We start from the raw sequence: 12,436 nt of genomic DNA on the forward strand, positions 1-12,436 counted from the left end.
TCCTGACTTCCTAGTCTGGGAACATCATGGAATGCTGGTGCACGCCCCACGAGACTGCCAGCTCTGTACACCTGCAGGTGCTCCACCACCCAGCTGTGTGTGAAAGGTCTCGAATACACTGGAGAGCATCATTAGGTAGTCAAAGCCAGCTAATGGGTGACAGGAAAGTGCAAATTGATGGTCATGTGTTTCGTATCCTTTCCAGGCTTTTCCCTTATGGTGCTTTTGAGACATGATTAAGTCAGGCTTTCGTATTCTCTTCTTACATTGACATTAGTTAGTAAAGCCCATTTTGTCTCTGCTGTGGAGTTTCCTTTCCGTGTCCAGGATTAACAGATGCACTGTGACTGGTGCCGATGGAATAAAAGATCTCCAGTGGTTTTATGAACTCTGCACCTATTTTCTACAGATCAGCAACCGTGTCCTGTATGTGCTTTTCACACATGTGCAAGAGCTCTTTGGCACTGTGGTCCTAAAGCAAGTGACAAGACCTCTGCGTTGGTCCAACATGGCTACAATGCCCACACTGCCAGAGACCCAGGCAGGCATCAAGGAAGAGATCAGGAGACAGGTGTGTACTTGGCCCCTGCCCTGCTCTGACCCCACCCTCTCCTTGCCTGCTTCTGTGCTGGGCACATGAACTGTAGCGTCCTGAGTAGTGTGGTTCCTGTGTGCTTTCCTCCATCTCTTGGTGCAGAGTTCTCTGCAGCCGTGGGGATGGAGCACAGGCCTGATGGAAGCCCTCCGCTCCTCCCACTGAACTCGGCCCTGTCTTGGGAACATGCTCTTCATGGCACGTTTTTCAGCTGACCCTAGTCATGCCACATAAGTAACCATGGTGGGAACGGCATAGGATTTTAAACTGAAGAACTGGTTTTAAGCTCCTGCTCTGCTCATTCCTGACATGCTAATTTTAGGCAAATTGTTCAACATTCTTAAGCCTTGGTCTTCTCATTTTAAAATGAATGAGCTCCGGAATTAATGTGGGGGATAATACCTGGAAGGAATCACCACAGCCAGGATCTCAAAAATGTGCTGTTATCCATCATATTTTACAGCTAAAATACTGGAAAGGGAAGTTTTAGTAATTTACTCTGGCATAATTTCTAGACTATGTAACCAATATTTAGCTCAAAATTTGAACTTTCCCACTATGCTGCTTTGATATAAAGGAAATCCTGTAAATGCATGTGTGTGTGTGTGTGTGTGTATATATGTATGTGTGTGTTTAGGGAGGAGGTGGAGAGACTGAGACGACTTGGTAAGAAATTCAAGACTGAATAGAAAGCTTGTGTTTGCGTGAACATGGTCACATGTCTGCTTCTCTGTTGCGTTCTCGCTGCTGTGAGGAGGAGACAGAAGGATATGCATTGGTTGCTGTTGAACTGCTAGAAACACATGAACGAGGGCCTAATTCCTCGTAAAGCAAACGAGGGTGGGTTTGCAAGTCAGCAGCAGCCTTGCGGAGAGAATAGTCGGCACTGTTTCCCTCAGAGAGCTGGTTCTCCATCATAGAAGTCGCACGTGCTGCCTTTAGACAACAAGACACTGACCGGCTTTCCATGTGTCCTTTTGTTTTCTAGGAGTTTCTTTTGAATTGTTTACATCGAGATCTGCAGGGTGGGATAAAGGACTTATCTAAAGAAGAAAGATTGTGGGAAGTACAAAGGATTCTGACTGCCCTCAAGAGAAAACTGAGGGAAGCTAAAAGACAAGTGAGTTATTGCCTTACACCCTGTGTCTCCAAAGGTGCAGAGTGTGGGAGAGTCTTCTGTACACTGCCTTGTAACAGGCCTTCTCGGACTGCCAGCCCCAAATCGTGACACGGAGATTTAATATCGTTAGGGATGCTCGGCCTTACCTGAAGCTTGTCCCACTAGCTCCTGTAACTTCATTTATCCTGTTTCCCTTCAGCAGCAGTTTGACTTGGAAATGTTTACCTGTCTTTCATTCTGTCTGTCCTACTTCACTGCTCCTTCTGTGTCTGTCTGGCAGCTGCCTGGCTGACCCCAGGCATTTCGCTCTTTTTCTCCCCCATTCTCTCCTGAGCCTGGATTCCTTCTCCTACTTATTCTCTCTGCCCTGCCAGCTCTGCTGTCCCTCCCCTGCCCAGCTATTGGCCGTTCAGCTCTTTATTAGACCTATCGTACCTTAGGCAGGCAAGGTGAAACAAATGGCAGTACATCTTACGTAGTTAAACAAATGCAGCACAAACAAATGTGACACATCTTTACATTGTTGTAAGTTATTTCTTTTAAAAGTAATAGGTATATGATTGACAAATTCTCTAGTGGGAAATTTATTCATAAATGTTTCTTGTGCTGTGTTATTCATATTTTAGCTTGGTAGAAATCAAATGTTTCGCTGGGCAGTGGTGGCGCACGGCTTTAATCCCAGCACTCGGGAGACAGAGGCAGGCGGATCTCTGTGAGTTCGAGTCCAGCCTGGTCTACAAGAGCTAGTTCCAGGACAGGCTCCAAAACCACAGAGAAACCCTGTCTCGAAAAACCAAAAAAAAAAAAGAAAGAAAGAAATCAAATGTTTCATTAAGTTTAGACATTTTTTTTTTTTTGAATTAAGAAGGTGTTTATTCCTGCCTGGTTTGTGTGTGTAAACAACTCTCTAAGGGTGAGAAGCAGGCTGGGTGTGAGACCTTTGGAGACTTCCGAGAAGTTTGAATTTTGAATAGAAATGCAGGGATGAAGGCCTAGGAGGGTTCCATACAGCAGGGGAGGAACTTCATGCAACTGCTACCACATATAGAGTTCACAGGTCACACTTTGTTTAAGGTGTGACTTTAAGTCCCACTAGTTTAAGGTGCAAGGCTTGGTTCTGCACTCAGTTTCCTGGCCGCACCAAAGCTAAAATACACATCCCCAGAAGTTCTTGCAATCTACATTCAGATCCAGCAACAAGATTTAAGCAGCACACTCAACAGAGGCATTGACTTAAAAAAAAGAGAGAGAGAAAGAAAGAAAGAAGATGGAGAATTGATTGAGGAATAACATCCAACAAATGCCTTCTAGCCTCTCTATAGGCACTCAAGTCCACAAATGTGCACACATGCACATACAGAATTCTGGATTGAAACCAGAGGCAGTATGGCAGTTTGAAAAGGATGAATATCTTCTTTTTATTAGCCTGTATTTCTTCCCTACCATTCCCTCTTCTTGCTTTCTTATTTTTTTTTTGTAGCTGCACACCCAGATTCCATCGTGTTGACTTCACCTTTGAGGGTGAAATGAGTTAGAGACAGAAGTAGCATCATTCGGTGGATTAGTGACTAAAAATAAGAAAAATACAGTATCAATTTAAACCACAATATCAACTGGTCACTTTCTTATAAAAGTAAACATGATTGCTTATTGTGTACCCCAGAAATTCTTCCTCTAAGAGAGCATCAGCCCTTAAGTCTTCTGAGTACCTGTGAAGTGTTCATAACAGCAGAAAGCAGCAGAGGACCCCGCGCCTCTGGCGGTTGAGCACATCCGTGCCCTGGCCGTCACTCAGCTACTCACATCAGCACAGTAAACAGAAGCATCTTAGACTACGTGTGCGGCCCAAGAGCCTGCTGACTGATGGAGTCAGCTCATCCCAACCGGAGAGAGACTATAGGGATAGAAAGCAGGCCCATAGTTGCTGGGTGTCAGCAGATAGTGGAGCCAAGGGGATGTTTTCTAACAAGGGGTGGCAGGTACTTGATTGTGTGTGTATGGTAAAATTAGTTAAATCAGGCTTAGAACTAACGGCCCTAGAGCCCCCTTCAAGGCATCACACGTGGTGCTGAAGTAGTGAACATATTCATGAGAGCTGAGCATTCTTCATGGTGCGGCCACAGGCTAAGGGAAACCATGTTATGCTCTCTTCTTACCTTTACATTTGTATTATTTATTTGTGTGTTAGTGTGCACTTGTATATGGACATGCCACAGTGTGCATGTGGACAACCAAGGACAACTTGCAGGAATCAGTGTTCTTTATCATGTGGGTTCCAGGGAGGGGATGAACTCAGGTTGTCAGGCTTCCTGACAGCAAATGTCTTTACCACTGAACTACGTTGCTGTTTCTACTCATTATATTCTTGTTTTGGTTTGTGTTTGTGTTTTTTTTTGTGTGTGTGTGACAAGGTCTTTCTATGCCATCCTGTCCTAGGATTTACTCTGTGGACCAGGCTGGCCTCAAACTCACAGAGATCCTCCTGTCTCTGCCTTTCAAGATCTGGGGTTAAAAGTGTGTGCCACCACCATGCCTGGTTCTACACACATTATTTTCTAAGGCCCAGTTAGCAAATGCCTGTCCATCCTGTTAGGCAGTGCCCCGATGACTGCTGGGGTTTTCTTTAATTTTGGTAGGTTAAGAGGGATGTTTGTTGACTGTTTTAGACATGTGCTGAACAGTTAGTTCATTTGTCTGCTTTGACAGGAGTGTGAAACCAAGATTGCACAGGAGATAGCCAGTCTCTCGAAAGAGGATGTTTCCAAAGAAGAAATGAATGAAAATGAGGAAGTTATAAATATCCTCCTTGCCCAGGTAAGCTAAACTCTTTTAATTTCTGAGGTCATTTATTGGTCATTTTTTAAAAAGAAGCTCAACTATAGACTTTTTAAACCAGAGTTGTAAAGTAACTCCCAAGGACTTGTGATCTATGGCCCTGCCCTGTGTGGTGTTTGTGTGGAGGAGAAGCGGCGTTCTGTCTAGTTTCTTAGTTTTGTTTAGTCCACAAGTAAATTTATGTTGTAGGCTTTTTTCTGGATTCACAGGTGTCAGTGAGAACAGGAGAGAATAAAGTTCCACACTATTCTCTTCAAGGTTTTCCGTCTGAGATTTCTTGGAATATTAACTACATAGCTATCCCGGGGCAAAGGGGAAATGTCTGTGTGTTTAAACATGGAGGAGAAACTTTCTTGATAGCTTTTCCGTACTTACTGAATCATGACCATGGTGCTTTCCCTTCCCCCTTTTTTGGAAAGTTGCTGAAGCTTTTGTCTCCAGCTCCTCATTCCTGCTGACTGCTTTCCCCAGGCTGGGGGACCCTGGATGTGTGAAGATAGAGGTTCTCCCCATATGATTATCTGTCAAGCAGATCAGGATGGTTAACTTGTCAAGTAGAGTTCTCTCTTTTATCTGGAGGGAGCGACCAAGTGCAGCGAGGAAGTAAGATCTGTGACTTTCCTTCTCTGGTCTGCTTTCCATTGGCGCTGGAACCAGCCACACATCATCTCTTGGGGTCCTTCTTTTCCTAGTGACCGTGAATTCTGAGAGACAGGAAGCCAAAGCAGATGATTTTTAGATTGTGCTTTTTATGTGTGTGTGTGTTGCACACACATGCTTAGGTACCTGCTGAGGCCAGAAGAGGGTGTTGGATCCCCTGAAGCTGGTTCCATATGGTTGTGGGTACCCCAGTGTCAGTGCTGAGGGCTGAACTGGGTTCTCTGTAAGAAGAGCAGGTACTCCTAACTGCTAAGCAATCTGTTTAGTCCCCGGGAATCTGAAGCAGATTTTGACTTTGATCCTTGGTGTTGGAGTGGTAGGCTCATAGGGAGCCTTGCAAAAGGAACGCAACAGGTTCTTGCATATACCCTGTTGTTGTTGAGAGTCTAGACGGTCTCTCAAAATAACTGTGTAACCTTTCTTGATTCTGAGGAAATAGTTTGGTTTTGGTTGAAGTAATTCATGTTCAGCACCAAGCTGGTGGTGACTGGAAGGGGGCATTGCCTCTACCAGAACTCGGAAAGGTGTTCTGCAATCGTTTCAGGAGAATGAGATCTTGACTGAGCAGGAGGAACTCCTGGCCATGGAGCAGTTTCTGCGACGTCAGATTGCTTCAGAGAAGGAAGAGATTGAGCGCCTCCGAGCTGAGATTGCAGAGATCCAGAGGTAAAGGAGAGCTGTGGGGTTGGAAGTTCCTGCCATGTTGGCTCTAACTGTGAACAGAATTGTTTAAACATTCCTGTAAAGGAACTAGGCTTCTGAAGTAGTCACTTCAAGCTTCTTATCGGGTCTTAAAACAGCGCAGATAAATTCCCGAGCATGGGAGACCTCAGAGAGCTGGCCACCAAGCCACAGTAGAGTTCCCTTTGTCTCTTCACAGTCGCCAGCAGCACGGCCGGAGTGAGACCGAGGAGTACTCCTCTGAGAGCGAGAGTGAGAGCGAGGACGAGGAGGAGCTGCAGATCATCCTGGAAGACTTACAGAGACAGAACGAAGAGCTAGAAGTGAGTTTGGGTGGACACCAACCAAAAATCAGTAGTTTCTAAAATGTGCTTGAGACTGCCTATTTTCCCACTGCAGACTTGTAGAGAGGAGTCCAAGGGCCTTCTACCCAGCATGAAATATGTGATCTTGGCTGCTTGAAGTGTGGTAGCCTTGACCTTAGTGTGCAAATGCATGGGCTAGCCCTCCCACTGGCAGAGATGAGGTGCAAGAGGTAAAGTGAGCGACAGTTGTCGTCCTTGTGCCACAAAGTCGGTGTGACAGAAAGCTCTGGGCAGCAGCTGTGTTGGGAAGAGAAGGTTGATTTAAAAGATCTCCTTTCTTACCCGAAATAAAATGTTGTCTTTTGTGGTAGGACCCAGTGAGCATAGGGACAGCTTGCTTTATTCATGGTCATTGAACTGCCAAGCAAAGCGCAGCCACGCCCATGTGGGCGTCAAGAGTTGCACAGAACCTGGGTCTAGGGACACACATCTATAATCCAGCACTCACGAGGCAGAAGCCATGAATTTCTAAGTCGGAGGCCAACCTGGTCTACAGAGTTAATTCCAGGACAGTTGGGTTCAAAAAACAACAAGAAAAGATCTGAAAACTATCATTTTAGGGGCTGGAAGATGGCTCAGCAGTTGAGAGCCCTGGTCCTCTTCCAGAGGACCCAGGTTCAATTTCTAGCACCCACATGGCAGCTCACAACTGTCTGTAACTCTAGTCCCAGGGGATCTAATATTTTCACATAAATGTACATGCAGGCAAAACACCAATGCACATAAAAGTAAATAAAATATAAAAATATTTAAGAATTGCCCAGGACTTCTGCCCTTCCTCTGTCTGTGTGGAGGGTGGGCAGAGTGAGAGGAGGCTGCTGATGGCAGAAACACCTGTTGCTGCAGGAGTCTGTCCTGGGGGAGAGGCGCAGGGATCCAGGGAGGTGGCCCAGCAGGTGAACATGCTGCTCTGTAGCTGAGGACCTGAGCTAGAGGAAGACAGCTCCTCCTGCAGGACAAGTTGTCCTCGCATCCCCACGTGCCTGCACCGTGTATCTATGCCTGTGAAGTGATCCCAGCACTCAGGAAGGCAGAGGCAGTTGGGACTCCATGAGTCTGAGGCCAGCCTGGTCTACACAGTGAGACCTTTGTTTAAAACAAAAACAGGAAAGGAAATAAGCAGAAATGAGATGTGGGTCTTTGGGGAGTCTGTGTTCGGATTGTGTAGGCCCATTATTCACACAGCTTTCCCATTTGGGGCCAAAGTGGCTGCCCTGAGTCTTGCCATATATTAGTAGGGGAGGGAAGGGTCCAGGACACCCAGTGGGGCTTATCCTCATCTCAACCCATTTGAACAAGGGATGCTGGGAAATACTGAGGATGAAGAGAGGACTCTGAAGGATGGAGGCAGTTGCTGCCAGAAAGAGACTGCCAAGAGCCTGGGATTAGCAAACTCTGCTGAATGAGGGAGTGTACATCATTTAGAAGTGAGCATGGTTTCCTATAGACTTTTAAGTAGCACATTTCGAATATAGTCATAAAGACGGATTTTGATATGGAAAAGAGTTGCAGCTCCAATTCCCTCTCCTAATTGCGGCTAAAATTATCTTTGTACTCTCCTTGAAGTCTGTTCAGAAAACAGTGTAAGGAAAAAAAAAAGCCCATTTAAACACTAAAATACTTCCTAGAACAACTGTTTCTTTTGACACCTTGTTTTCTAGATGTGTTTACTCCTTTGTAACTCCAGGCAGAGTTTATATTCTCCCCTGTTCAGAGCTGTATTTTTCTGGTCATTTGCATATTCACGTTGGTGTCTTCTGTCGCGCCAGCCAGGTTGCCTGAAATAGAAGTAGATCCTTGTGTGGGATGGCTTGCAGCTTGTGCTCTGCCCGATTCCTCCTTCTTCTGGCTTTGCTTAAGAGGTGACTGCCTTCTTGTCGTTCCCTAAGATAAAGAACAACCACCTGAACCAGGCAGTCCATGAGGAGCGGGAGGCCATCATTGAGCTGCGTGTGCAGCTCCGACTGCTCCAGATGCAGCGAGCCAAGTCCGAGCAGCAGCTGCAGGAGGACGAGGAGCCTGAGAGGCGAGGGGGCATAGGTCCACCGCCCTGTGATGGTGTCCTCGAGGTCAAAGCAGCTAAGGAGCAGGTGAAGCCCTCCCCCAGCAAAGACCGGAAGGAGACGCCCATCTGAACTGCCTGCTGGGCCCTGTGCGTCTTACTGTAAGCGAGTCAGTGGACTCTGATGCTGTACATGCTGTAGAGGTTCTCAGAGATGCTTCCTCTTGCACACATCTGACTCCTCGTCAGGCTCAGGTCCTGGGAGGGTGAAGCAGTGGACACACCAGGGGCTTACAGGGAACACATGAGTTTCCAGATAGTGTCAGCTCATTTGAAAATTAATTTTCTTTGTTAAAAATAACTATTTTAACCCTTGAGTGGCTTCTTTTTAAACCAAAAATCGTCTTTCTTTGCTTTTTTTTTTTAAATCACAGCAGAATCAGGATCTCTTATCAAAGGGTGGGAACCAAACCAGGTCACTTCTGCACCTGCCTTGTGGACGCTTGTGGTCTCGCCAGCCCCACAGGGTCTCTGGCCACTCTTGCTTGTGCCTTCCACACCTTTTGGTGCAGATTGTTCAGTGGGGAGCTGCCTCATATTTTCTGACTGGCCAAAAAGGCTCTCGCTGGGTGTTCCTTCCCTGCCCAGTACCACTTTGCTTTTATAGTTACAAATCGAGTCCGTCAGTGTGAGTTATCAGGATAGCCTAGTCTGGTGGCAGATAGAAGTTCTGTATGCGTGGAGTCACTCACTGCCAGGGATCAGCAAAGGCCTTTTCACTGAGGTGGTCAGAGGTGACCACCTTGACCCTGAGACATTAACACAAAGGATGCGTCTCAAGCCAGAAACCTTTTACATAACTGACCTTCCAGGAAAACCAGACGATTTCAGTTGCTTGCTTGGGCTAGGATGTGCACACCTCTGCCAGAGTAAGCTAGGTGGATGCTGTCATGCAGAAGTTCTTCCTCCCCACGTCCTCTCCAGGAGCTACTCAGGACTCCCTCTGACAACACTGAGCAGAGGAAAACATGACAGCTGCAGTTGATCCCACCTGATTGTGCTTCTAGATCAGGTGACTGCTCCGAGGTGTCTGGGAGGCCTGACTCTGGGCAGCGAGCCAGATTGGCCCCCTTGGGAGGTCCCCTGAGGCTCTGAAGACAAACTCCACACACTAAAGTGAGAAACAAACCCACACGAGGGCTCTAGTCTCCCCCTCCTAGTTAGTATTTATTTCAGCACCTGTTTAATGCAATTTTTTTTAGCCTCTACCTATTGCACTGTTGTGACTTGTTGGCCATTATTTGATTTTTGTACGGAAAAAAAAAGCTTTGTTATAGAAATCAGCATACTATTTTTTTAAATCTGGAGAGAAGATATTATGGTGACTGGAAATATGGTCAGGTGTCAAATATAAATGTATAAACGCCTTGCTGTGTCCTGTCAGACGTACTACATTCATTTTATATTTGCTGGCATATTGAAGACTTCTTTTTGTTTGTGTAAACTCTAATTTCTATCAAGGTATCATGGGTTTTTAAAATTAGTATTTCATTACAAATGTCTCAATGTTGGTTAACTAACTTTTGCCAGGATCGATATTGATCAAGGAAATAAATTCAACAGCCATTTGAGAAAAAAAGTTTTTCTTGCACACTGTTTTCTTTGAACTAATTGCATGCCCAGCAGCTGCCACAGAGTTGGCACCGGAGCTTCATTCAGGTTGAGTGATGAGATGTCACTCCCTGTGCTCCTCACCAGGGCACACGCAGACCATGTCCTGCTTGTAGTCTTCCGTCCTTCGTCTCACCCGTGCCTGTTGCTGATCCCGCTGCCCACAGGCTCAGTCTGCAGTTCCTGAACTCTGACAGTTTCCTGATGCTGTTGGGAAAGCAAGCTCTCTGCCTTCCAGGTCAAGTCCAGGCCCATCTTGGCCCTGATTGTTGGCGTTTACAGAGGTTTGCATTTTAAATATGAAATGAGGACTTAGAACAGTTAGCATGCTGGGAATGGACAGGTCTAGAATAAAACAGCCTTCTCATTTTGTTTTTTTTTTGGGGGGGGTACTTAAATTTCACAATTAAAATATCTAATATTTAAAGCATAACAAATATCTGGATTCTCTATTTTGTATAGTTAAACTATACAACAAAATTAATGTAGGTGACTTGGTTTCCAGACACCCTGATGTGGCATTTAACTTCAGGGATCTGAGATGGAAGGGTGAGGATGTGGATCAACTCCCAACCAGGAACCATGGCTTTCATGGTGGTCAGCTTTTTACTGCAGATGTTTCTGTGCTAAGTGATGTTTCTCATGGACTGGAGCCAGCATGAAGGGTAAGTGCTTGTACAAGCATGAAGACCTGAGTTCAGTTCTCAGGAGCCACATAAAAGCTGGGTGTGGGTTGGGGAGGTAGTTTAGTGTATCACTAACATGTTTGCCGTGCATGCATGAAGACCTGAATATAGATCCCTAGTATCCACATAGGAAGCCAGGAGTGGTGGGAACACCTGTAATTCTTCCTCTGCAGAGGTGCAAATAGGAGAATTCCCTGAGTTTGCTAGCTTTGGGTTCAGTGGGAGACCCTATGTCAAAAAACAAGGTGGAATTGTTAAAGAACACTAACATCAGCCTCTTGCTCCATATGGATGTGTACACAACAGCACATTTGCACACACACAGAGCCAGACCTCGTGGTGCATGCTTGTGACCCCAGTACTGGGGAGGCAGAGGGAGGTAGATCTCTGGAGCTTGCTAATCAACCAGCCTAGTCTAAGCAGTTTGACAGTGAGGAAACCCTGTCTAAAGAAGCAAGATGATTGAGTGAGGAGCAACACCCAAGGGTGACGTCTTGCCTCCAAAGACATGTGCACCTGCAGGAAAAAGAGCACCTTCTACATGTCCATGAATGTACGTGCAAAATGTTTCTGTATCATAAATATTAGAATATCTAAAAAGAGCAGGCTAAGGATATGGTTCATTCCGTAAAGTGCTTGCTATACAAGCGTCTGGATCTGTTTGAGTCCTCATTACCTATGTAAAAAGCCAAGCACATTTTACATGGTTTGCTTGTCAGCCTAGTGCTGGGGAGGCAAAGACGGAGGATTTCTGGGGCTTCTAGCCTGATTGGTGAGTTCCAGTTTCAGTGAGAGACCCTGTCTCAAAAAATAAGGTGGGTGTGATTGAGGAAGACACCCAATGATGGCATCTAGGCTCCACATGCATGTTCAGCCACACACATACACCCCCAAAACACACCCTACTGGTGGATCCAGCTGCAGCCTGGGCTCTATGGAGCTTTTTTCCAGGGCATTTTGCTGATGTTTCTGTATTGTCAGCTCTGGGTGTGATGCAAGCTTAGTTGATACTCAATGGAGGCACAAATCAAAGACCTGCATCAACTAGGTGAAGAGTTAACCTATTAAGATTACACACATGTAAAATGAGCATTGTCTTTGGGATGCGTAATTAGTCAATGGTTCTATACTTGAGGTCAGGAGACTCAGGAAACAAGGACCAGGGTCTTTAAATCCCATATGTGGGTTCCCTTTGCAGAGCAGTAAGAAGTTGCTGCTATATTCACGTCCCCACTCCCCAGCCTGCAGCTAGATGCTTGTTCCTGTAGTCTTTGCCACCACTGACCAGTATCCTCAGTATCACGTCCTCTGGTGATGATTTCAGCAAGACAGTCTTGCCTTTCTCTGCTCCCGGTGTGAACTTCAGGTTAAGACAAGTTTGGTCTCTGGTAGTGTTAGGGCTTTGGTTTCTCAGCATGCACAGGTCTCCTGTTAAAACTGGCCTCCGGGGAGAAGGCAGGGAATATGTAACTTGCATGCCTTAGTGTGGGTTAAACCTTAGACTTACTTCTCCACCCAGGACATGATCTGCGAATTGTCATTTTACTAAATTTCATGGTGAAGTGCCAGGTGGCAGTCAATACAGCTCCAGCATTTCTTAGTGTGTGTTGTCTTTTCGTATGAATGATGTGTGTGGAGACCAGAGGTTGACATGGGTGTTGTTCCTGAATTGTTTGCCATGTTTTATTATTAAGTACCTTTATCATAGCAAGTATATATTTATTAAATGAATAAGGGTCCTTTGAGGATTAAATTATATATACATTTTTCAAAAATAATATTCTTAGGGGATTTTATATATATCTTGATTGTATTTACCCC

At 45.6% G+C, this 12,436-nt stretch overlaps 1 protein-coding gene across 1 annotated transcript in view; it reads left to right on the forward strand.

Moving 5' to 3' along the window:
- Positions 1-10,110, forward strand: part of Ralbp1 (ralA binding protein 1) — a 43,118-nt gene extending 33,008 nt beyond the window's left edge. Inside the window, exons 5-10 of the mRNA XM_057762850.1 lie at positions 410-571; positions 1,584-1,715; positions 4,422-4,529; positions 5,755-5,876; positions 6,091-6,214; positions 8,146-10,110. Of these exons, the coding sequence (XP_057618833.1) occupies positions 410-571; positions 1,584-1,715; positions 4,422-4,529; positions 5,755-5,876; positions 6,091-6,214; positions 8,146-8,391 (894 nt within the window). The 3' untranslated portion in view covers positions 8,392-10,110. The remainder of the gene's footprint in view (positions 1-409; positions 572-1,583; positions 1,716-4,421; positions 4,530-5,754; positions 5,877-6,090; positions 6,215-8,145) is intronic.
- Positions 10,111-12,436: the final 2,326 nt, after the last annotated feature.

Source organism: Chionomys nivalis, chromosome 2, assembly GCF_950005125.1.
Source record: "Chionomys nivalis chromosome 2, mChiNiv1.1, whole genome shotgun sequence".
Lineage (NCBI taxonomy): Eukaryota > Metazoa > Chordata > Mammalia > Rodentia > Cricetidae > Chionomys > Chionomys nivalis.